This window comes from Schistocerca piceifrons, chromosome X (genome assembly GCF_021461385.2).
Source record: "Schistocerca piceifrons isolate TAMUIC-IGC-003096 chromosome X, iqSchPice1.1, whole genome shotgun sequence".
NCBI lineage: Eukaryota > Metazoa > Arthropoda > Insecta > Orthoptera > Acrididae > Schistocerca > Schistocerca piceifrons.
The window spans coordinates 707,044,464-707,071,935 of NC_060149.1; the positions used below are offsets into that span (position 1 = coordinate 707,044,464).

The 27,472-nt window shown below is 38.7% G+C and overlaps 1 protein-coding gene across 1 annotated transcript in view; it reads right to left on the reverse strand.

Moving 5' to 3' along the window:
• Positions 1 to 27,472, reverse strand: part of LOC124722046 (Hermansky-Pudlak syndrome 3 protein) — a 166,455-nt gene that overhangs the window by 68,390 nt on the left and 70,593 nt on the right. The window contains exons 7-9 of the mRNA XM_047247236.1: positions 19,928 to 20,232; positions 6,306 to 6,439; positions 5,896 to 6,189 (exon numbers count right to left, since the gene is read on the reverse strand). Of these exons, the coding sequence (XP_047103192.1) occupies positions 5,896 to 6,189; positions 6,306 to 6,439; positions 19,928 to 20,232 (733 nt within the window). The remainder of the gene's footprint in view (positions 1 to 5,895; positions 6,190 to 6,305; positions 6,440 to 19,927; positions 20,233 to 27,472) is intronic.

Sequence of the window (27,472 nt, forward strand, 5' to 3'; positions counted from 1 at the left end):
CAGAGAGACATTAAATGAAACCAAAACTGGTAAACAGTTTTTAAGTTAAACTAATTAAGATTTTTATGAAAGGATACTATTATAAAAGTCTTTTTAGAACAGCATTGTTATATAATATTTTGAGCAAATTGCAATTTTGAGGCATTCTTCAATTTTTTTCTTCATATTACCCCACACTACTATAGCAGTTGACTTCCCTAAGAGTCGTCCAGTGTATTTTCTCTACTGTTTTAGCAGATATTTGAAATTTCACTTTTGCAATGTGTGTCAGATGAACCAAGTATTGCTAATCATGTCTTTCATGTAACATCCAGTGTCAATGGAAAGCATCAGTTTATTTCCCATTACAAACAAACTGATTTTTAAAGTGGAATTTTATGTGCCCATGCCATAGAGTGATCCCAAAATAGTCTAGTGTGACATTTATCTTATGTCACGGATTAACAGAAAAAGTAAAACATGAAGAATAACCAATACACCAGCAGCAACAGTACTGTCTTGGTCAGTGTTGACCGCTACAGCTATGCAAACGCGCTGCTTAGTCGCTGCTGAAGTACTGGTTATTTGTTACGTTTTACTGGTCCTGTTAATACATACACATAAAATGAATATCACAATAGACTACTTTGGGATGGCTTTATCAAGCAGGTATGTAAAATTCCCATTTAAAAATCATTTTGTTTGTAATGGGAAACAAACTGATTATTTCTATTCATTCTGGGCATTGCATGAACTGTGTCATGAGTAGTATTTGTTTGGGCCAACTCCATCTACATAGAGCAAAAATGAAATTGCAAATATCAGTTGAAACATCAGAGTAAATGTGCCAGATGACTCTTTGGAGAGACATCCTGTATACTGCTTGGTAGAGGCAATTCTTTTTCTTTTTACATTTCAAGTGCAAGAAAATACCTATCAGTCTGGTTTCAAATGCATCCTAATCTCTAATATGTTGTTCTGAAAAGCCTAACATGAAATATATGATTGCCACAGTATGGTGTTCCACAGTCTGAAATAATGCACGTTTAAATTTACCCCACAAGATTTCAAAAGTAGAATATTCCCATTCCGTTTTTTCTGAGTAAATCCATAAAACTTTTGAATGGGTTGGTTAGTTATGTACCTAGCAACATTTTCCTAAATTTATTTTACTACTTCTTTCACATCAACATGATAAGAATTCAGAATATTCACACAAGACTATTGTGAACAGCGTTCTGTGCAATAATTTTCTAGAATTCTGTCAAATTACTGAGTGAGGTGACACAATGGTTAAGGTTCTTTTATTTATTTATTTATCCCACTATAACCAGGCATTCTTCATACTTTACATTATACTCATTACAACACATGTTATATGTGGTCTTACATCTAACATGGAATCCAACACTTGGAAATATAAACATAAATAACAAAAACAGTAAAAGCCACAATACAAAAAAAAAACAGTTTTGTTTATATCCATTCATGAAAAGTAGGATAATAAAGATAAATTATAGTTATATAGATTTAAGCTGGGAGCAGTAGCTGCAATGGACATGAAAAAGCTATATGAGATGGAAAGGAAGAAGAATGTGATAGGACACAAGTATTGAACAGACGGATAAAGAAGGTAGCATGATTGATAGCAAAATAAAAAGAGAACTGAGTAACTGGGAGAAGGTGAGAGGATCTGTTTCAATGTTGACTGAGAGAGAGGGCCACATACGTTAATTTTTAAGGAAAAGTTGTGATGTTGACAAACAGAAATGTTTCAAATTTTTCCTAAATGCAAGAGGACAGTAAACTGTGCACAGAGTGTGAGGCAGCTTGTTCCTGAGATGTACAGCGGTACTGGAAAAGGGATTCACAAATGTTTTTGTTTTATGTGAGATCATGTAGTTAGAAGAGAGGTACTTGATCTGTGGTGTGAGGTACTGGAGCACATGCACACTGGGGAGCCAATGAAGTACTTGTAGACATGGATTTGGCAATCACATAATTTTTGTGACTGCAACCAATCCTAAGTGGACAAATGAAACACTGAAATGGTAAAATAGATAGATGTTGCAAACATAACACAAACAAGCATTCATGGTTAGTTCAAACCATTGAGTCTTTTAGTACTCATGCAATGTTATATTACTAGCGGATGTTTAGCAGAACAATTGACTGCACAAGTTTTTGTTGCACATCCTTTGGAAAAATTTTCCAAAATTTCTGGAGGGCATAGTGACAAATGAAACTCTTCCTGCACTTGATGACATCTAGTTCATATCTCAGGAGTTGCACCCATTTGAACACTGAAGACAGATCTTCACTCACACAACATAAAAATAATATTTATAGGACAGAACTGATGAGATATCATTGGTACACAATGAGAATAATACTGGGTCCACAACTCATCGCTGTGGCACTACTCATATAGATTGCTTACAGGACACCTTTTCATTCAGACAGACAAAGGCTGCTCTCTATTTGTCAAGTAGCTTTCAACTGCATCAGTGAACTATATGAAAATTTCCGCCGTCACATTTTTCTGAGCACTACGTCAAAATTGAAAATACCAAATGCTTTGCTGATGTCTAGTAATGTCAATACTGTGTTCTCATTGTTGTCAATGGCAAATTTCAGGCCATCTGTTGGCTTTCTTAGTTCAATGTTTGTGCTATGATGTTTATGAAAATCAGACTAGTATTTGTTACATAAGTTTAATTTGCATAAGTACAATTGGTCATGAATGATATATTCCAGGGCTCCGTACACAGTAGGTAAAATGCTGAATGGTCAGTATTTACAAGGTGATTGTGGGTTTTATTCCTTGGGGACAGATTGGACTATGGTTCTTTTCCATTAGGTGGAATGTATCCCATTAATGAGAGAATCATGAAATATGTCTGTCAACACTGTTTCTAAGCTCTTTGTAACATTCTTAATCAAGATTATGTTTCGCTAATATGAAAGAGGTGTAAATTTTAAGTCCTTTCATCAATCTTGATTAAGGTTTTCCTTAATTTGCCATGATTATTTCAGGTAAATTTCAACATGAAATTTTAAAGTCTTTCCCCTGTCCATATCCAACTAAGCCAGTTGATGTTAACAGGACATTAAACTGTAATTTTCCTTCTTTCTCAAATCTTATGTTTCCCAATCCAACATTCCATTTTACGAAACACAGTTTAAAGTATGTCAACAGCACAGCATATATTTATATTAAGTATAAAGTTTATTTTAGTCCAGTTCTCACATATAGTATTTATGGGACTATTTGACTCAAACTTTGTAGTTAAAATACTGTGCTTGCTGATGCTCTCTGACAATAATATGAACTTTATTTTTATGACCAGTTTTTGATGTCACCCATTATCAAATTACACAATTTGCAAAATGTAGTATGTAGACTTCATGTAACAACCAAAAATACTCTTCACACTCTCACAAAAAGTGTTGTTCATTCATACACTACATTTACATTATTTCTTTGAGTCTCACTTAACTTGATAAAGGACAATACCCAATAACTATCCATGAAATTAAATAAGTCTTTTGCAACTGAAATGATTTAAACTGTATGGTTTTCATTCAGTAACTTGATACAGCTGTGGTACCTAAAGTGAACAAACTTTTTATTTTGAAGTGACTTTTCTACTTCATGTTTCGACTAAAATTAGCACAGGAAATAATGATTAGAGAGAGAGAGAGAGAGAGAGAGAGAAAGAGAGAGAGAGAGAGAGAAAAGAGACTAACTTTTCAATTCAACCGCAAGAGCAATAGGAAACAAACTGCACAGTATGTGAGCAGTCAACATCAAGCATTCATCTCAGGGATAAAAATGGGTAAAACTCAACAGAATTGTACAATACGCTTTAGCCATGTATGTGCTGAGCATGGTTATAAGAATGGAAAAGACCCACAATGGTTCAGGAGCCAAGCAAAAATGTTGGCAAAGAGAGCTTCATCACAGATTTAAACTATGTAAAAGACTTGTTGACACATAATAGTTTAACTAAATATGAATACACATTGCTCTCATCAGAGCAATTGGAGAATGGTTTGATCAGTTTGAAAGACCATATCTGAACTCAGTAAACACATCAAAGATGTCTATAAAATTGCTGAGTTATTGTACTGACACTGAAATGGAGAATAATTTTGTTCTTTGATCTTCTCTGTCTCAGTATTCCAAAATGTTTTGACTGCAGATAACCATAACATGGCTCCTCTTTCAATCTTTACACAAGTGCTGAAATGACAGATACTGAAGTAAGTGATCAAGCAATACAAATCAACTAAAATCACTAACATTTAAGAGAAAACTGAACCTGATAGGATACATGGATTACTCTACACAGATTATGTGAAAGAATTTGCTCTAATTACAGCAGCAGTTTATCACAAGACACTAAAGTAAAAGGCATTCCTATAACTGAAAAATAAGCTATGGTCATTCAGAGTTTTCTATAAAGGAACAAATGCACATAACTACAGGCCTCTGCCAACTTCAATCTGTTGTAGAATTTTGGAACACCTCTGACACTTCTTTATCATGATCTTTTTGGAGAGCAAAAATCTCGTCTTACGGAATCAACATGGATTTTTCCAACAGCAGTCTTGCTAAATGCAGCTCATGTTATTTGTAAATTAGAGGCAGAAGGCAGTATGCAATGGTCCCAAGTTGATGCTGGGTACCTTGATTTCCAGAAGGCATTCAATACAGTTCTGCCTTGTCACATAGCAAATAAAATACAAGCTTATGGTACATCAGACCAGATTTTTAACTGGATTCAGGACTTTTAGCACACATTGTTCTTAACTGGGTAAAATCCTGAGATGTAAAAGAAATTTCAAGCATAACCTAGCACAATGTTATAGGATTTATTACTGTTCATGATATACATAAATAGTTTGTTAAAAGACATGTTGTTAACACCATGAGCTCTACATAAAATATTTAATCGCCACACCAGTACTTAGGCTCAGAGCTCATTGTTAGTGGAATCTGATACAGAGGGCAAACAAACAATTGTATGCATACTGATTTCTACAACATATTATGTTCCTCTATATCAAATGATATGAGTGTTAATTACAAATTCTCTATGATGTCAAAATTGGTGTTGATCTAAAAAACATAGAACTTCATGGAGTTAAAAATCTAATTTATAACCAAGTCCAAGTGATTATGATAGGATATAAGATCTGTCCTACCTCAGAGTAAACAGGACATTTTGCATACATGTTACAGCTACCAAATGTTCAACAATGATACATTCTGGTCACACTGAACACTACTGTCACAGAATGCAAATATGAAACTGACAGGTAAGCCAAAGTGTTCATATTACAAGTAGCTTGTAATTCCTGAGATCATATTTTGATATATCTGTGGCATGTGCTTACATATGTATTAAACACTGTGCTTGGACAATCAGTATGTACGGGGAGAATACATAAAGTATACAAATGTAGTATATATGTAAAGAGATAAAAACTGATGTTAAATGGCCCAAAAACATATTGAGTAAGATGGACACAATGCAAAATCTGTCTGCCATGGAACAAGACTGTCACAGATCTAATGGTGAACCACCATCTTGTGTCAAATTAGTCAGTTTCACATGCAGGGAACAGGTAGGGAATTGCAGGGAACAGAGAGGAACTTGAATCTGAACCCACTTGTTTAAAACACTGTTGAGGTTCTGTATACACTTCTTATTTCGTAACTCTGTCTGCTCGTTGGGGATGTTATCTGGGTGGTTTGTCACATGTATATCTCAATTTCTTCCATGATGTTTGATAATGGGAAAGGGGACAGAGATAGGTAGATAGAGAGAGAGAGAGAGAGAGAGAGAGAGAGAGAGAGAGAGAGAGAATCTCCATGATGTAGGCTTTTAAGACTTTATTTTAACTTACTTTATATAATAATCTCCGAGCAGAGCACATGATTCTCTTAGTGTATCTTCAAGTTGGGTTGCTTCATCATTCTTCATATTTGGTGTAATTATGCCAACTGAATGGTGCTGCTTTGAGAGCCATGACACAGTATGGGCAGCTATCTGCAAAATTGTGTGAGCTTCTGTCAACAGATGACAATATGTTGCAGGACTTGACCAACGGTGTTGTGATGCAACAGTCATAATATCATTATAAAGTGTTAGTGCACTAGGAACTTTAAGTGAATATAAAGTCCAGTTTGTGCTATGAGAACTGAAATGAAGAGACAAAGAGATGTATAAACAATACAGTAAATGGATGAAATGTGTACTGAGTCATACAAGTGTTTTGTTAATTATCATTGTATCATAGTTTGGTTCAGTTCTTACTCTTGGCTACTAATGCTGGATCCTTCTGAACAAGCCAACAGTGATAAATATGAATCAGAAAGCAATAAATGTTCCACACCAAGGAAAGGTCGCAAGCCAACCAAACACACGGGGTCATCAGATTTTCTAGATATCTGAAAGAAAAGGAAATGTAGAAACAAACGAAAATTTTTAAGATGAGTATGTAATCTGTATCATTAAAACTACACTAAACTAAGATAAAAACAAAATAAAATTTAGGACTTTGTTGGTTGCTGGCAGAAATAGCAGTCCACAATAGTTTTATTTCCAAATTTATGGAATTTAATGTCACGGTTACTTGATCTCAAGTGCTGTATTGATTGCATTATATACTGTTAAAATTTGTGTGTGATTTATAATTTGAATTTCATTTTCAACAAATGCATGGCATTCACCTGAAGAATTCTGCTTTATATGGAGGTGTTTGTAAGCTCATTATGATTTTTCAGAACTTGGATTTTCAATTACCTTTTCCTCATGAAGAGCTTTCTTATTTCTTTAATTTGTTCATTGGTTACTAAATTATTGTACTTCTGTTTCTCATGGATTTGTAACAATTATTGATAAAAAGTTTTCTAATAACCAGTCACACCAATGGTCTTGCCACAGTGGTAACACCGGTTCCCGTCAGATCACTGAAGTTAAGCGCTGTCGGGCTGGGCTATCACTTGGATGGTTCACCATCTGGTCTGCCGAGCGGTGTTGGCAAGCAGGGTGCACTCAGCCCTTGTGAGGCGAACTGAGGAGCTACTTGATTGAGAAGTAGCAGCTCCAGTCTTGGAAACTGACATACGGCCACGAGAGAGGTGTGCTGACCACATGCCCCTCCATATCTGCATCCGGTGACACCTGTGGGCTGAGGATGACAAGGCAGCCAGTCGGTACCATTGGGCCTTCATGGCCTGTTCGGGTACAGTAATAACATGTCGCAGACTCAGTGACCTAACTTACAATATCAGAAATTAATTAAAACTTTTGCTTCCAGTTTACAGCTATACATTCATTGCTGTACACTCGCTTGCACATGTAACTGAGCTAAAAATTGTACTGAAGAAGTATTCTGTAAAATTGTGATATCAAAGATATTGGAAAAGTTGAAAAATCCACAATTAAATAGCACAACACAAGAGTACAGCTCAATTTCAGTATACACACTACTGAAAGAAATTTGCCCCTTCTGAAGATTGGTATCAAAGAATCTGGAACGAACATAGTGAATAAATTTCAAAGACAAAATGGTGATTGGTTGCTATAATACCATTTACCAATTTTAATATCTGACAGTTATTCAGATTCCCTGCCTGGCCCAAACATCAGTACTGACTCACAAAGGTTTTGGGCTACCTAGCCAGCAAGTTGTCCAGCAGTTCCATGGAGAGAACAATTGACATGTGAGGCTGGTGTGGCTGCTAGAGGTGGTTTAGGCACACTCTTGGATTGTATGAAGCTACAGCATATGGAAAATCAATATTTGACATTGCTTGTTTATTTTCATTAATTTCAGTTACTCTCTTGGCTGACTTATCACACTTTATGACAACCTCTGCTGTGCTTTGGACTCATTTCTGTCTGGGCATTTAGTAAACAAACTCTGTTATAGAATAGAATAGAATCTGTACCGTTGCATGACACACATTTGATTGTAACACTGGTGACTTGTCAATGAATACAGTTCCATGCCTACATAGATATATATAAAAACAGCATACATTAAAAGAAGGTGAATGCATGCAGACGCAAGCATGTTACAAAAACACATTACATTTTTTCTTCTATCTTAAATTTTCCACACTGTATCTTTTTAGCTATTTTTAAGTTTTTGTTTCTGTAGTATATAAATATGGACATGTATAAAAAGAATCCATATGTCCATTAAAAGAGAACACACACATACACAGAGATCACAATGTAGAAAGAAATTAATATCTGCTACTTGTCTTCCTCATTTACAAAATCTTCCACACGGTAATAAGATTTACTTTTTAAATATTTTTCAGTGTTTGCTTATGCATTCCTTGAACGTGGACTGTATTTTATTGCTAGTCTTCAAGGAAATTTAATATGGCGTATTTTCAGATAAGCTCAGACCGTGACATGGTAACATGTAATCTGATCTATTCCTTGTTTCATAAGTGTGTGCAAAACATTTTCCTTCAAAAACATGCAGGTTTTTTAGCTCGAAGAGGAGTATTTTCTATATAAACATAAAAGGAGTTTTCATTAAGTGAAGATTTAGGAATAAATGTTTGCCTGATTGCCTATTGTTTGTTCTCATCATACCTCTGATGATTTTTTTTTCTGTAGTCTGAATACAGTGAGGAGGTTTGCTTTTTCGACACCCCAAAAAATTATGCCGATCTCACAAATGATGTAAAATATGGATGATAAAAAAATTCCTTAACAGTCAAATCAGTTATTTTACTTAGAACCTGCATAAACAAAACTGTTTGATCGCTTCACTAAACAGTCTACATGATCAGTCAATGACAAGATTTTCATTATAGTAATTCCAAGAAATTTAACACAGTCCACAGTGATCAGTTCTCTGCCCTCATAATTTAACTGTGATATATATTGTGCGTTTTCATCAACCACTTGGAACGGCCTGTTTGTTTCCCCACTATCTGTGTCATCATCTGCGCAAGTGATTGTGAACCCTGTTTTTAACAACTTCTGAGTAGCATAAAAAATTATAATGTGGACATTTGTTATTGTACAACTACACAGTGTTTAGCATCGATTCTGACTTTTCCAAGGCTGTGGCAGCAGCAGCTGGTACAGTAACAGCAAATGTTTCTGTAGCAGTTAACCGACTAAGAACAGTAACCATAAGACAAAAAGAGAAATGCAACAGCAGTAGCAGTTGTAACTGCAACAGAAATAGCAGAAAATTCGGAAACAGCAGTTAACCAACCAACAGTGACAACAGCAACTGCGGTTACAATTACTACTGCAACAACAACAGCAAGCAAACAAACAAAAAACAAAAACAAAAACAATAATCTGCAGCCGCAGCATCCCCTAAACCTAATTACTTTGACAAAACAAGGGAGTGCTGGGAGTCTACTTTTGCCAGTTTGTTCTTCACTGAAAGACAAATCACACGATTCATTTTGACTGTCAGGGTACTCCTTTATTGTATTCTAGTAACAAATTGCTTAAACTGGTGCAGAAATTGCAACCATTCTCAGACCTCAGTACTTCGACTATTCCTGATATATGTGGTTTGCTGACTCATTACTAGGGTCAACAAACCCACATGGTAGCAAATTCTTCAGTATTTTAAATAATGTAAATAAATTTATGCAGCATGGGCTGCAGTCTGCAATTCTTAGGATGTGAGTTTGATTTTTCATGCAAATAATGAGGCACTCATGTGTGTGTGTGTGTGTGTGTGTGTGTGTGTGTGTGTGTGTGTGTGTGTGTGTGTGTGTGTGTGTGTTTTTGTTGACGAAGGCCTTAATGGCCAAAAGCTTTAATTGTGAGAGTCGTGCCTATCTGCGACTCAGCATCTCCGCTATATGGTGAGTAGCAACTTTTCTTCTCATAATATTGTTACATTCCATCCTGGATTTTCCATTGTTTAATATGTGACTTTATCATACACCTACCTCCAAATAGAAAAGTCAGTATAAAAACATTACAGTCACCTGAGTCAAATTAATTGAAGTTCTTAAAATAAGTAAGCTGCATGAAATAACACTTCACTCCACACTATGTTTGATGATGACATTCGGACAGAATGACTTACTACTAGTCAACATCATCTATGGATGACAGGAGTGTAGAAGTTCTTAATAATAGGTGATGTCATACTCATCACTCAACTGATGACAATCAATCAATTTCATCATCTGAGGTACAAAGCACGTGTACGCCTGGTGATGGGGTGGACAGAAGTTAGATCAGTAGCTAATGATTAACTCCCCTCACTGAGAGTCAACTGGTGTAATAGGACATTAAAAACTAAGAAAAATGAATCCACAGCCTCCCAAAATCTCAGATACTATAGACATTATATTCTCCATGACTTTTTTGTTATGTTTTTTTCTGAAAACATCTGCTACAACTTACTTCTTCTTCTTGTATCACTTGTCTCTTGGCACCTTAACTGTCTACATGGATGGTAGAAGGTGATGTTTTGGAATAATTTACAATTTGATTTAAACATGAATTAACCTTGTGTAATATTATCAATATTTTCTGTCCTAACCTTGTTTTTGAATGTATTTTGCAGACATGTGATTCGGGGATGAACATGTGTTGCTGTTACTAATACAGTTAGGCTATTGATTGGTAGCCATTGCTGCAGCCTTAAAGGGATTCTCTATGGTCAATGAAAGAAACTGTTTTTTCCAGAATTTGGTTTTTGAAGTCCAATCCATTTAAGGAACGTTATTCTTCTGCGCTAATACTAGTGGTGAAATACTTGCCTTTGTCTCCACGGTCATGCATCGCTCTATTAGTAGTGGACCAACCATTACAGATTGTGCTTATTCATAAATTAATTACCATCTTAAAATAACTCCGTCTTCTCTCTTTTTGCTAATCATATGGCATGAATAACATTTGATCATTTACCCAAAAGGAAAGAAGAATTATAGTGGTAGCTTTCAATAATGCTGTAGCACATCAAAGTACACCGTTAAGTACACCATTTTCATTTGTGAGTTGAGATAGCTTCTCACTAGAAGTGACTTATTTTGAACTTCCTCTGTGCTCTTTAGTTTAAACTCCTACAGTTTGTGCACATTTGTTTTTGGCTGAAGAGTAACTTACAGTTGTTAGTCTCTTCAGTTGAGTGTTAGCTTTTGTTACTGCAGCAGTGCATCGAAGTACACCACTTAGTTTGTGAGCTGATGCAGCTTCTCATTTTATGTGATTTATTTTGAATTTACTCTGCACTCTTTAGTTCAAACACCTAAATTTTGTGCATGTTTGCATATTTATCAGACATAGTTCTGCGTCTTGTTAACTGTCTAGAGCATATTTCTGCCATTTTTGGTATGAACAGGCACTATGGTTGCTGTGTTCAGATCTGATCTGAGTTGGTGACCTTTTGCTCACAGTTCCAGGTGGTGCTGGCTTCAGTTACACAACTTGAGGCTGTTGCCAATGAACATCACTGTGGAGGGCCAGACATTGGGATCCAAGCGACGTCCAGTACATCCCGTGTGTCCCCTGATCGGTCCACTACTGTGGCCACCCTGGGTACTGCCCGTACCACTATTGACCCCTCACCCGTGGTCAAGTGGGAGGACATTCCAAGGTGTGACAGGCAGTGAACGACATTCCGGGGTGCCGATTGGAGGACCTCCCAAGTTTGTCTGATGAACAGGTTTCAGGTGGTATCTTTATCTGATAACTATCCCAAGCCAGATGTAGTCCCTTGCCCTGTTTCTGTGGAAACCCTTAGCCTGAAAAATCTGGGCTGTCACACAGGGTGGGATAACTGGTAGTTGCAAGCTCCAACATTAGGTGCATAGTAGGGGCTCTTGGGAATACTGTTGCCAACTAGGGGAAGGAATCCAGCATGTACTCACTGTGCAAACTTGGAGGGATCATTACAGATATGGAATAGGTGTTCCAGATGCCATCAAGAGCACAGGGTGCAGCCAACTGCAGGTGGCTGCTCATATCAGTACTAATGATGCGTGTTGCTTTGGATCACAATAAATTCTCTCTGGGTTTGGGCAGCTAGCAGAAATAGTAAACACAGTGCCTCTTGCTTGCAAGATGAAGGCAGAGCTCACTATCTGTAGTATCAGCAACAGGACTGACTGTGGGCCTTTAGTATAGAGCTGAGTGGTGGGTCTAAATCAGAGGCTGAGATGCTTCTGTGCTTGTGAAGCCTGCAGATTACTTGACTTGTGCCACATGGTGGTGGGTTTTCAGGTTCTGCTTAATATGTTGGGGGTCCACTATACACAGGAAACAGCTAAACAGGTAGCAGGTGCTCTGTGGAGAGGACTCAGCAGTTTTTTTAGGTTAGACAGTCTCAGGAAACTACAGAAAGGACATTAGTCTTGAAGGGTGCTGGGAAAACACAGCACAAGGACAGACCTGGCAACAACTAGTCATCAACATCATCATCATCATCTTCTTCTTCTTCTTCCATTGGCACTACAACCTGGGGTGAGACTTGGCCTCCTCAATAATTTTCTGCCATTCCTCTCTGGACTTCGTCGTGGACCTCCAGTTACGGCAACTGACTCGGGCAGCATCCTCTCCAACCTTGTTGCTCCATCTCAACCTAGGTCGTCCTCTTGGTCTTCTTCCTCCAGGTTCACTGCAGCAGGCTTTCCTTGTGAGATCTGTCTCATTGAGTCACATTACATGTTCACCCATCTCAGTGTACACAGCTTTATGAACTTGACCACATCATCCTCCTTATAGCAGTCATAAAGTTCATCATTCCTTCAGCTTCTCTATGTACTATTTTCAAATACAGGTCCAAAAATACTCCTCAGTATACTTATTTCATGTGATCTCAGTTTGTTTTCACCCTGCTTTGTAATTGTCCATATTTCTGAGCCATAAGTAAGTACTGGGTATATCAGCATTTTGTAATGTTGGCACTTACAAGGGAACCTCCCCATCGCACCCCCCTCAGATTTAGTTATAAGTTGGCACAGTGGATAGGCCTTGATAAACTGAACACAGATCAATTGAGAAAACAGGAAGAAGTTGTGTGGAACTGTGAAAAAATAAGCAAAATATACAAACTGAGTAGTCCATGGGCCATATAGGTAACATCATGGACAATGTGAGCTCAGGAGCGCCGTGGTCCCGTGGTAGCGTGAGCAGCTGCAGAACGAGAGGTCCTTGGTTCAAGTCTTCCCGGGAGTGAAAATTTTACTTTCTTTATTTTTGCGTAGCTATTATCTGTCTGTTCGTTCATTGACGTCTCTGTTCACTGTAATAAGTTTAGTGTCTGTATTTTGTGACCACATCACAAAACCGTGCAATTAGTAGACAAAAGGACGTGCCTCTCCAATGGGAACCGAAAACATTTGATCGCAAGGTCATAGGTCAACCAATTCCCCCACAGGAAAACACATCTGATATATTCTATACGACACTGGTGACGGCGTGTGCGTCACATGACAGGAATATGTTGTCGACCCACCTAACTTGTACACTTGGCGAATGGGTAAAAAGATTCTTCTACCTTGCCCGATTTAGGTTTTCTTGTGGATGTGATAATCACTCCCAAAAAAGTGATGAAAACATAAGAGTTTGTCACATAAAATGAAAATAAAAAACTAAACTTTTCACTCGCTGGAAGATTTGAACCAAGGACCTTTCGTTAAGCAGCTGCTCACGTTACCACGAGACCACGGCGCGCCTGTGTTGCCAATTGTCCATGATGTTGCTTATCTTCCCATGAACTACTCAGTTTGTATATTTTGCTTATTTTTTTTCACAGTTCCACACAACTTCTTCCTGTTTTTTCAATTGATCTGTGTTCAGTTTTTCAAGGCCTATCCACTGTGCCAACTTATAACTAAATCTGAGGGGGGGTGCGATGGGGAGGTTCCCTTGTTAGTACCTAATGATAGAAGCTTGGATTTAAAATGTCGCAACATTTCAAAGTAGCATCGGTTAGAAAAACTTATGTGAGCCATAATTTCAGTAAATGTGGTGCCATTTGCTTCTATCTTTGAGCCCAGATAGGTGAAACATTCCACTTGCCCAAATGTCATTCCATCAAGGGTTATTGTGGGCTGTAAGAGTTGGTTAGTGCCATTATACATATACTTCATCTTTCCTTCATTAATTCTCAGGCCTATCTTTGCATTCAGTTTTAGAGCTGAAAATGCACTTTGCAGAGCTCTATGTCTTCTTAAATCCAAGTCATCTGCATATCCCTGCAATTGCACAGACTTATAGTAGATAGTACCTCTTGTCTGAATACCCAATTCGCGTACCACTTTTTCAAGTGCCAGGTTGAAAAATAGGCAGGAAAGCCCATCTCCTTGCCTTAGCACAGTTCAAGTGGGAAACTGAGGTTATAGCCTGGACTGCACTCACACAGTACACTGGGGGTAGTTTAGGGCGATCTCTATTAAACACCCCAATATTCCAGGCATTCGAAATTCCCGCATTGCATCATAAAGTTTGGCCCAGTTTATTGTGTCATGTGCAGATTTAAAGTCAATGAAAATATGATGCACACCAACACTGAACACATTGGTCTTTTCTACTATTTGTTGGAGAGTAAATAACTGGTTTACAGTTGACTTTCCTGGTCTGAACCCACACTGATAGCTTCCAATAATGTCTGTTGCTATGGGTGAAAGTCTACTAAACAGGATATTTGACATTAATTTATATATAATATTTAAGAGTGTTATGCCTCTGTAGTTGCTGCATTCAAATAGATCTTCTTTCTTGTGCAACAGACACACTATCCCTACATTCCATTCTTCTAGTGACTCTTCCTTTTCCCATATAAGGCACACAATCTTGTATATCCTACGATTTAGCTCAACTCCTCCAGCTTTCAATATTTCAGATGTTATATTGTCAGTCCCTGGTGCTTTATTGTTCTTCAATTGGGCAATTGCTCTGCTCACTTCTCCTTGCAGAGGGGGAGGTACTATGGCATATCTTCTGGAGGGACTGGGATATCTTCATTAGGGGACTCTGAAGCATCCAACAGTTCACTGAAATAATCTAACCAATGCTCCAATACCTCTTGATCATCAGTTAGCAGTGTCCCATTTTTACTTTTGCACAAGTTGGTGCAGAGCTTAAATGCTCTTCTTTCACTATTAATTTTCTAATAAACTTTTGCTAACACCATTTGTTTTTCCAATTTCTCCAGTTCTTTAATCCGCTTTCTTTCCCATTCCCTTTTCTTTCTCTGATGCAGTTGCTTCTCTTCTTTCCTTTTATCTTGATAATTTCTCACCGTTAGATCAGTATATGATTTCTCAAGCATTTTCCTGTATGCCAGATTTTTCTCCTGACTTATTCTCTTACGTTCTTCATCAAACCAGGAATTCCTCTGTTGTTTTCCTTCTTTCTCTAGCACTTCTTCTGGTGCCTTAATGACTGCATCCCTGAAAGCATTCAATTCCTGATCCAGATTATCACGTACACTAGGGGTGTATAATGCAAGATTCTCAGCAACCTTCGCACAGTACATTTTAGAGATGTCTTCATCTTTTAGCTTTGATACTATATACACTCCTGGAAATTGAAATAAGAACACCGTGAATTCATTGTCCCAGGAAGGGGAAACTTTATTGACACATTCCTGGGGTCAGATACATCACATGATCACACTGACAGAACCACACGCACATAGACACAGGCAACAGAGCATGCACAATGTCGGCACTAGTACAGTGTATATCCACCTTTCGCAGCAATGCAGGCTGCTATTCTCCCATGGAGACGATCGTAGAGATGCTGGATGTAGTCCTGTGGAACTGCTTGCCATGCCATTTCCACCTGGCGCCTCAGTTGGACCAGCGTTCGTGCTGGACGTGCAGACCGCGTGAGACGACGCTTCATCCAGTCCCAAACATGCTCAATGGGGGACAGATCCGGAGATCTTGCTGGCCAGGGTAGTTGACTTACACCTTCTAGAGCACGTTGGGTGGCACGGGATACATGCGGATGTGCATTGTCCTGTTGGAACAGCAAGTTCCCTTGCCGGTCTAGGAATGGTAGAACGATGGGTTCGATGATGGTTTGGATGTACCGTGCACTATTCAGTGTCCCCTCAACGATCACCAGTGGTGTACGGCCAGTGTAGGAGATCGCTCCCCACACCATGATGCCGGGTGTTGGCCCTGTGTGCCTCGGTCGTATGCAGTCCTGATTGTGGCGCTCACCTGCACGGCGCCAAACACGCATACGACCATCATTGGCACCAAGGCAGAAGCGACTCTCATCGCTGAAGACGACACGTCTCCATTCGTCCCTCCATTCACGCCTGTCGCGACACCACTGGAGGCGGGCTGCACGATGTTGGGGCGTGAGCGGAAGACGGCCTAACGGTGTGCGGGACCGTAGCCCAGCTTCATGGAGACGGTTGCGAATGGTCCTCGCCGATACCCCAGGAGCAACAGTGTCCCTAATTTGCTGGGAAGTGGCGGTGCGGTCCCCTACGGCACTGCGTAGGATCCTACGGTCTTGGCGTGCATCCGTGCGTCGCTGCGGTCCGGTCCCAGGTCGACGGGCACGTGCACCTTCCGCCGACCACTGGCAACAACATCGATGTACTGTGGAGACCTCACGCCCCACGTGTTGAGCAATTCGGCGGTACATCCACCCGGCCTCCTGCATGCCCACTATACGCCCTCGCTCAAAGTCCGTCAACTGCACATACGGTTCACGTCCACGCTGTCGTGGCATGCTACCAGTGTTAAAGACTGCGATGGAGCTCCGTATGCCATGGCAAACTGGCTGACACTGACGGCGGCGGTGCACAAATGCTGCGCAGCTAGCGCCATTCGACGGCCAACACCGCGGTTCCTGGTGTGTCCGCTGTGCCGTGCGTGTGATCATTGCTTGTACAGCCCTCTCGCAGTGTCCGGAGCAAGTATGGTGAGTCTGACACACCGGTGTCAATGTGTTCTTTTTTCCATTTCCAGGACTGTATTTTCTTTGAGCTGTTCCTTTGACTTTTCTTGCCTTGGATATTCGAGTTCTTATTTTCACAATTACAAGGTAGTGGTCTGAATCTATATTAACTCCTCTGTAAGTACGTACATCTAGTAAGTTTGAGGAATGCCTACCATCAATAATTACATGATCAATTTGGTTGAAGGTATGGCAGCTAAGAGATAACTATCACATAAATTAATAAAAGATGGTACTGATCCCTCATATGCACAAAACAGATCAGAACACTGAAGTAGAGACAAAGAAAAGAGCATGCCAAATTCAAAAGGACGCAAAATCTCCAAGATTGGTGAAGTTTTACAGAAGCTTGAAATTTAGCGCAGTCTTCGATATGGGATGCTTTTAACAGTTACCGCAACAAAATTTTGTATTGAAACGTGGTAGAAAACCCAAAGAGATTCTGTTGTATGGAAAGGAAAGCAGCAGAAAGACACAATCAATATCTTCACTTTGTGATAGCACTGGTCTTGTTATTGACAACAGTGCCACTAAAGCAGAGTTACTAAAATTCGTTTTTGAATTTCCTTCATAAAAGAACATGAAGTCAATATTTCAGAATTTGAATCAAGAACAACTGCCAACATGAGTAACTTAAATGTAGGTATCATTGGTGTAGTGAAGTAGCTTAAATCACTTAACAAAGGCAAGCCTCCAGTACAGATTGTATATGACTTAGGTTCCTTCCAGAGTATGCTGATACAACAGCCCCATACTTAGCAATCATATACAATCATTTGCTCACCAAAAGACCCGTACCTGAAGACTGGAAGGTTGCACGGGTCGCACCAATATACTCAAGAAATGAAATAGGAGTAATCTGCCGAATTACAGACCCATATCACCAACATTGATTTGCAGTAGGGTTTTGGAATATGTATTGTACTCAAACATTATGAATTACCTTGAAGAAAATAATTTATTGACAAACAGTCAACACTGACATGCAGAATATCATTCTTGTGAGACACAACTAGGACTTTATTCTCACACAGTAGTAAGTGCTATCAACTGGGGATGTCAGATTGAATCCATAGTTTTAGATTTCCAGAAGACTTCTGATAGTGTTCCTCACGACGACTTCTAATCAAATTTGTGCATGTGGTGTATCATCTGCTATGTGACTGGATTCATGATTTACTGTCATAGTGGTCACAGTTCATAGTAACTGTTGGAAAGGGATTGAGTAAATCAGAAATATTGTGTAGTGTTTCCCAAGGAAGTGTTATAGGTCCTCTGTTGTTCCTGATCTATATAAACCATTTAGGAGACAATCTGAGCAGCCCTCTAAGATTGTTTGCAGATGATGCTGTTATTTACCGTCTTGTAAAGTCATCATATCAAAACCAACAGCAAAATCATTTTGGCATGATTACTGTATGGTGCCAAAAGTGCAATTTACTCTAAATAATGAAAAGTGTGAAGTCATCCATATCAGTACTAAACGGAATCCACTAAATTTTGGTTACAAAATAAATCACACAAATCTCAAGGCTGTGAATTAAACTAAGTATTTAGATATTACAATTATAAATAACTTAAACCGGAGCAATCACACAGATAATGTTGAGTGGAAAGTGAACCAAACGTCACAATTTATTGACAGAAGACTCAGAAAATGCAACAGGTTTATTAAAGAGACTGGCTACACTATGCTTGTCTGTCCTCTTCTGCAGTACTGCTGCCCAGTGTGGTATCTGCATATGATAGGCTTAATGGAGGACATTAAAAAAGTTCAAATAACAGCAGCCCATTTGGCATTACTGCAAAATAGGGAAGAGAGTTTCAGAGATATTATACACAAATTGGGGTGGCAGTCATTAAGACAAAGGCGTTTTTGGCTGCGGCAGGATCTCTGCATAAAGTCTGAATCAAATTCTCCTTCAAATGCAAAAATATTTTGATGGTGCCTACCTACATATGGAGAACTTTCCATCATAATGAAATAAGAGAAATGAGAGCTCACATGGAAATATTTGCGTGTTTATTTTTCCTGTGTGTTGAGGGAGAGAGGAGAATGATAGAGAAATAGCTTGATGGTGGTTTGATGAACCTTCTGCCAGGCACTTAATTGTGAACTGCAGAGTAATGATGTTGGTAACTGCCCACAGAAAAAAGTACTTGGTTTGCTGTTATACTTTCAGAAAATGAGCAGAAGCTCAGAAAAAGAACCTGCTGCACCTGGTCCAATGACTACACACACAGCCATATTATCATGCAGGCTCCTATGTATGGATTTTCTCTTTTGGGCAAAATCCCAGGTAAGTTCATTGTTTCATCAGTGGCAGTAGGGGTGACAACTGTTGAAGTCATGGCCAACTACTTCCAGCCACAGCAGGTAGTAATATCCTCCTGTCACCCCTCTCCCACTTGGGCCTGTAGCACCTAGTTTTGTTTACATATGATTACAAGGGTGTGACCCTCCAGGATTTACATATTACTCATGTCTTCTTAATAACTATAATAATCAGTAGTTCTGCATTCAGGCTAACTCAGTCACAATAGTAAAAATCAAACATCAGGCAAGGAATTTCTTTACAGCTCATATAATGTGTTTCAAAATTTATTCATCAGATACTCTGGAATGATTGCTACATGTAGATACAGTGTTTCCAGTTGTATGTGGAAAAAAAAATCACAGGTTACTACTAGTCTCTCATTTTCAGAAAAGGGGAAGTGGTTTAGTATCTTATAGTGTTACAAATTTCCAAATACTTGGAAGAGATTGTTTGAGAAGTAGTTTCATTGATTCTACATAAAAGTCCAGTAAATGGGCATACATTGCAAAATTGTTCTCTGTACACTTTATATAATCATAAAATATGCCAACTATTTGAAAACTTTCTTCTTTATTCATAGTGCCAAATGACAAAATGAACTTAAGTGTAGACTAAAAGCACAGGGCGATGAGGCAATTATGTTTAGTTTTTGTTTAAGTGTAGAGACTACAAGCATATACTCACAGCACTGTCCAGTGACTCATTTTCCCTTATTAACTGATGAGAAGATTTCAAGGTGTAAGTTTCCAGTCCCATTTCTGTAAGGGCATGAAGCAAATAGCTCTCCAAAGCTATGTGCAACACAGGTGCTGTAAATGGATACACAGAGACACAAGCTGCCTGTTGTAACTTCAAGGGTTCTCTTGATGCTATCATTGGGAAATGATAAAGAAAACCTTCTTGTTGTGTAGCAACAAAACAAACCACACTTCCAAGATTTTTGTAATAAGGTGACCGCATTGGGTGGTTTGTTGATATTTTCTTGTTTGCTGTAAATGCATACAGAATTCACAGAATTAGTGACCACACCAACAGAGTGCAACAATAGGACAACAGTGACATAAAATAAAACTGTAAAAATTACAATGTAAAATACTGATACTATAAATCACACATTAATGTGACTGCCTATCAAAAGGCTGAATAACCACCTTTTGCAGTACAGACCACAGCATGACATGTAGAAAGAGTGGCAATGAGGTTCTGGAAGGTATCAATAGGGCTGGGGAGCCATGCTGACTCTAATACAATGGCTAGCTGCACTAGGGTTCTCAGTTGAGGATACATAGTGCGAACAACATGATCAAGGTGGTCCCGCAAATTCTTGAGTTTAAAATACGGAGAATTTTACAGCCAGGAGAGTATGCTCTTTGAACCACACATGTACACTGTGAACTGTGTGAAATATTGCAGCATGCTGCTGGTAGGTGCCATTGTGCTGTGGGAAAACAAACTGCCTGTAGGGGTGGAGATGGTCCCCAGAGATAGCTGCATACTTGTGTTGATCCGCTGTGCCTTCCAGAAAGACAAGATTACCCAAGGAATGCCCTCCAGCCTGGACCCTTCCGACGATTGTTGCAGGGTGTTTGCTTTCAGACATTTCATGCTGTACACACCAACGGCCATCTGTTTGACGGAGCATAAAATGTGATTCATCTAAAAAATTCACCTGTCACCCAGTGGATACTCAGTTGCAGTACTAGTGTGCAAATTCTACCATTCATCACTAATGAACAGGAGTCAGCATGGCTGTGTGAACTAGATGCTTGCTGTGGAGGCCTATATGCAGTAACATTCACTGAAAGGTCATTGAGAAGACACTGTTGGTAGCCAATACAGCATTAGTGACCTGTGGTGCACCATAGTTGCCTCAGTGCCAATTTTCAAGAGTGCCATTTTGCCATGCATGGTGTACTTCAACCACAGCAACACACAAACAGTTTGCAAACTTTGCCACTTTGGAAATTCTTCCGCCCTCAGCCCAAAAGCCAATGATCATGCCCTTTTGGACATCACATTCTCCATTTCTGCATTATGACAATGACTGCACTGTTTGCAGTATGGTTCAAATGGCTCTGAGCACTATGGGACTCAACTGCTGAGGTCATTAGTCCCCTAGAACTTAGAACTAGTTAAACCTAACTAACCTAAGGACATCACAAACATCCATGCCCGAGGCAGGATTCGAACTTGCGACTGTAGCGGTCTCGCAGTTCCAGACTGCAGCGCCTTTAACTGCAAGGCCACTTTGGCCGGCTGTTTGCAGTATGTCCCCCTGCACCAACACTTTATATACTCTCCACTGTTAGTGCTGCCACCTTGCTGTCTGTGACTGGTTTTGCACATTGACATCGAACATAGGTGGTGGTCACATTAATGTCATTAATGTGACTGGACCGTGCGTGTGTGTATAACACTACTGAATCTGCAGTTCAGTATTTCTGTAAAGGTGGTGCTTAGGTTGCGCTCTCCTCACCTTCATAATTTAATACTAAAAACTGTTTCAAATAGTTTGTCTGAATATGAAACACTATACTGTGAGGTATTCATACAAAAATAAAGAGTTTACAGATATGTAAGAAATATAGTCACTCACCAGCCCCCATTTGCATGGTATACTGATAGAAGGCATTACAGGGAATGATTCAGTGTATCATGCTACACATAGCCTAAAAATAATACATTGAATAGAAAAAATAGCTGGGACAATACAAACATTATCTCACTTGATGAAAGAGTGATCTGTCATTTTCAGAACTTTATGGGATTACAATTCTTGTAAGCATTTCAGCCTGGTACAGCTGAACACAAATCGTAAAACTGAGTAACTCATTGAGGTCATACAACTGTAATAGAAAGGAAGACAGAAGGTCAAAGTAGTAGGGACACAATAAGATAACACTGCTGACAAACCTAAAGAAATGGACAGGATTGTGAAACTGCTGAACATCTTGTACACACAGCTATATATTTGGATAAGATGAATCATGAGCTCATACACATCCATTTTTTGAGGAAGTGGCAAACGTATTGGGTATGAGATGTCAGCCGAGTATCACTGTCAATGTTGACAGATCAAGAAAGGCATTTCTCATCCAGAACATTTGTTATAGCTTTCACAGTATATTTAACATGTGCCAGACAGAGCAAAAGGTTGTGTTTTCTTAGTATGGTAATAACGATACAGCATTAGACAAAGAAACAAGATAAATTACATCTCTAGATGCTATAGCATCATCATGATAGCATCTAGAGATGTAATTTATCTTGTTTCTTTGTCTAATGATTATTACCATACCAAGAAAACCTATTTTGGTAATCTGCTGATTAGACTGCCACACATTTTTTGCAAGAACAAAGTAGAAACTTGTTCTTATACATGTAACTAGTTCTTTGGGGACAAACAGTCATCACAAAACACTGGAAAAATGGTGTTTTGATCAGTCCTATATATAAAAGAAAAACTGTGAAAGGTGTAATGTGTCACATGGGTCAGACTGGTACAACTAGTGGATATCACTAACATGAAACACAATTGATGACATAATTGGCCCTGTATATTTCACACGTAATGTAGCTTACAACTGATTCTGTTTCCTGATGCTAATCAATCATAATATTTATTTGTGCTCATTACTCCAATACAGATTAGTCATATATTTATGCAAAAATTGTTGCAGTTACATTTGTTTTACACCACTTTGTATGTTTTATCTATGTTGCAATAATTATGATGAATAATAATTTTATTACGAGACACTGCTTCATTTAAGTTTTTGACAGACTGATAGCTTTTATTCTAGGAATCATTGTCACTATCTAGCTAATCATCATAGTGATAGACTCACTAATGAGTAATTTTCTTTGTATTCCATGAGAATCACCAACCTTTATGGGTTCACAAGTGGCTGAGACCAATCTTGGAACCACATTTTGTGCTACAGTGAGGGTATGTCCTGCCATGCCTGCCAGGGATTGCTGCAGATTGTTTGTATGAGGTTTCCTTGTCCTTAAAATTTTTTAAAAGTTTTGACATTGCTGATTAGATCACTAGAAAAAAAATCCACTTGGTGTTCTGTAATTCACATTTATTTGTGTATTTCAAGATTAAGTCATCATCAGAACATCGAAGAAGAAAGGGGGACTTCTTCGTGCACAGTAATTTGTCATGTGTGAGCTAACTGCTCCAGAGCACTAATTTTTTTCTAACAATCTAATCAGCAGTGCTACAAGTTGTAAAAAATTTCATTAGACAATGGTTGCAATCTTCCTAAGCGACTTCATGTAGCACCTACAAAAATCCCTTGCTCTTTCCTACAGTATTGCTTGTCCGAGCTTTGTCTTTGCCATCACTGTTTGAAGTTTTGTGAGCCACTGAAACAGTCCAATGCTATGTCAGATGATCAGAGGCATTGGTTGCACTATCTCTGGTGTCAGTTTGACATCATTTAAAGTGACTTCAGAATGTCTTTGTATCGTTTCCGTTATCCCCCTTGCTTTCATTGTCCGTGTTTGAGTTGTGAATAGTATTCTGGCAATTTACCAACACATCAAAGTTGCTATTTGATGATGTTAGACTCCATCCTACATCTACATCTACATCCATACTCCGCAAGCCACCTGACGGTGTGTGGCGGAGGGTACCTTGAGTACCTCTATCGGTTCTCCCCTCTATTCCAGTCTCGTATTGTTCGTAGAAAGAAGGATTGTCGGTATGCTTCTGTGTGGGCTCTAATCTCTCTGATTTTATCCTCATGGTCTCCTCGCGAGATATACGTAGGAGGGAGCAATATACTGGTTGACTCTTCGGTGAAGGTATGTTCTCGAAACTTCAACAAAAGCTCGTACCGAGCTACTGAGTGTCTCTCCTGCAGAGTCTTCCACTGGAGTTTATCTATCATCTCTGTAACGCTTTCACGATTACTAAATGATCCTGTAACGAAGCACACTGCTCTCCGTTGGATCTTCTCTATCTCTTCTATCAACCCTATCTGGTACAGATCCCACACTGCCGAGCAGTATTCAAGCAGTGGGCGAACAAGCGTACTGTAACCTACTTCCTTTGTTTTCGGATTGCATTTCCTTAGGATTCTTCCTGGCAACATTTGTTTCTTCTGGGACACTGATTTTGATACACTGGTCATGCCATTTCACTTTCAGTACTCTCCTGAACCACCACTTATGATATTTCTCAAGGAGCTTCAGGCGTCTTCTACAGGTGATAAAGGCCTCACTTCCGTATGTAAGAGTTGGTATAATGATGGTTTCATAGACAAAGAGTTTAGTCTGAGTGTTGAGGTCATGGTTGTCAAAGAATCTGTCCTGCAGAGAGCCAAAAGCTGCACTAGTACAGCTTCTGCGATATCAGATTTCAGCGTCAATATTTGTGTTTCGAGAGATGACTGCTAAGATAAGGAAAGTGATCCATATTTGGCAGGATTTCACAACTGAGGGTTTTTTTTGTTGGTATTTGATGAAGTTTGATGGAAAATTTGTGTATTCCTCATGCTGAAGCCTAAGTCAATCTTCATGTTCACTTACTGATATACATTTGTGATAAATGTGGATACAGATGCAGAGTATGCCTCAAAATGCAAGTTTACCTGAAAATACTATTTCATATCAAAAGTTATCCGGATGAATTATTTTGTCAGAGGAAGTTTGAAATGGCTTTATTTTCTGCACATAAATATTGAAAGTAACCAATTTTTGGGTATTAGTACTGCATGACATTTTGTCAAGCCAAGTTTGAAAGACAATGTGCACAAGAATGTGTTTGAAAAGTAAAGAGTGCATTACTGCATAACACCACAACCTAGCAGTGCACCAGTAAGATACACTCTGATGTCAAATCAACTGAGAGTTGGTGAATGATTTCTATAAGATACACACTGTGTATGGCAACACAGGACTCTGCTATGGGCCCTACCATCTTACAACAAATAAATGCGTATGTTTGTCTGTTAGTTTAAATCCATTATGAGTGGACACTTTCACATCACAGTTCTAGGTGGTGGGAGTTTTGAACTATGGTTGTCTTACTTTAGAGATCCAGTCTGAACTGCATCATTTACGATGCTACCAACTGCAACCAGCAATTGCGCAGTACCTGTTACCAAATGCTTTGTGCACTTCGCTTTGCTTTGTGTTGTCTGTTGCTCTTTGTTTCCTGTTCTTATTTTGAAAATGGGTAAAGAGAATAATCCTAGTCCATCATGGGATTCAAATAAGTTTATCACAACACCAGAAGAGTTTTTATTGATCCCTACGACAATGTGTCAGTTCTGCTTTTGCAGAAATACAGAACATGTGTGTAGCATGCCTGCCAAGGAGAGGTGTGACCTGTTCCTCGACACTGTTCCTGCTTGTCCAGTGATCAAAGTTCTCACTTGTTTATGCTTGCAGCCAACTGGTATGTTATATAGTGTCTGCACTACAAGAATAAAAAAACTAAACTTTGTTATCAAACAGAATGAGAAGAGAAAGATAATAACAAGAAATACCTTAAACCAGAGAAACACTCTGTTCACTGGTAAGAAACTGTTTTTGCTTCTCAACAGAGGCAATAATTTATTGAAAGCTTAAATAGAGCCAAAAGGAGAAAACAAGTAAAGGCCATTTTGGTGAGAAAAACAAAGTTTTTGCAAGAGGCAAGATTCAACTCAAAAACATTCTTACAGAGAATAAAAATTATTTATTCTCAATTACTATTATTTTATCTCCAAGCATTTTTTCCCTCACTTCTATCTTCAGGCAACATATTAAATTTATGTCTAATCATTTACACAGACAAAAATAGAAGCTAATTTTGCCCAAAATAGATGCTAATTTTACCAAAAATAGGTGCTAATATTGTCAAACCTAATTGCTACATTTTCAGGCCCCTACATCAAATACATTCAAGTGTTGTAGGCTTCTGTAGGAAAACTTTTTATTTGCCAAGCTTGCAAGGAAGGATACAGTTAAATAGCCTATTCACAACTGAAGCATACAAAAGGTTACAGGCTATTATTTAGTATACAAAGAATTCTTTGTATTATAAATATTGGCTGTAGCCTTCTGTATACTTTCAGATCTGAAGATGGCCATTTTACTGGTCAAAACAAGTACCTGGCATATTCTTCCTTGTGATTGTGTCAAACAAAGGTTTTTCCATAGAAGACTACAACACTATATTTAAAGATGGCCCCTGCAACACTGACAATGTCAGGTAATTAAAATATATTCAAAATTTCTTGAAGGGCTTCCTCTGAGTTAGACAAAACATTACCATCTGCATATTGGATTTGTATGACACAGATTATTATTACTTTGATCAAAGTTCTCAGTCTGCTAAGGTTGAAAATCCCACCACCTGTACTAAAAAATACTATTTTAACTCCTGATGGTAGTTTTCCTTCAACAAGTTTCAACAAATATTGAAAATAAAGTAGGAGCAAGTACACATCCTTACTTATTTTTTTTATTTTATTTTGAAAGCTTATCTGGGTCCATTGTAATTGTCAAGTATGGTGCTGCTCATGTTGTGCAGTAGGCAAAGTATTTGTATCCATTTTGGGGAGCATCCAAATGAGGTCAGGAGCATCTAAAGATAACTGTTGTTAACAGAGTCAGATGTCTTAACAAGATCTGTAAAAGCCATACAGGGGAAGAGATTTTGTTGTCTTGATTTCTCTTGCATTTGTCAAGTGCTAAATATCACATCAACTGTGCCTCAGTTTGGCTTAAAAGCACCCTGTGGTTCTCGCAGGGCATCTTCAGCGAGGAGCATCAAGTGGTTGGATAAAATCTGGGAAAGAATTTTCCCAGTAGTTGAAAGTAGAGATAGCCCATGGTAGATGACAAAGTCAGCTTTACCCCCTTTTTGAATATGGTTACAGTCAATGCACCACATAAGTCAGCAGGAAATGTTTCAGTATCTCATGTCTTGGGTATATGGATGTGTATATGTTGAGTAAGCTTGGAGGCATCCTTTCTTATAGAACTCTGAAGGGACCTCATCTATACTAGCTGCTTTGTTGTTCTTCAGCTGATGACTAGCCTCTTCAACTTCCTGGTGAGAAGGAACATCGATGAGACAATACTGACTGGACCTTTCAGGAATTATGTTGAACATATTTTTCTCACTGTACATGTCCCTGTTTAGAAGTTCTTGAAAATGTTTCTGCCAATCACAGTTGATGGAGCAACTGTCTTTGAAAAGTCTAGTTCCATCTTTGGATTGTAAGA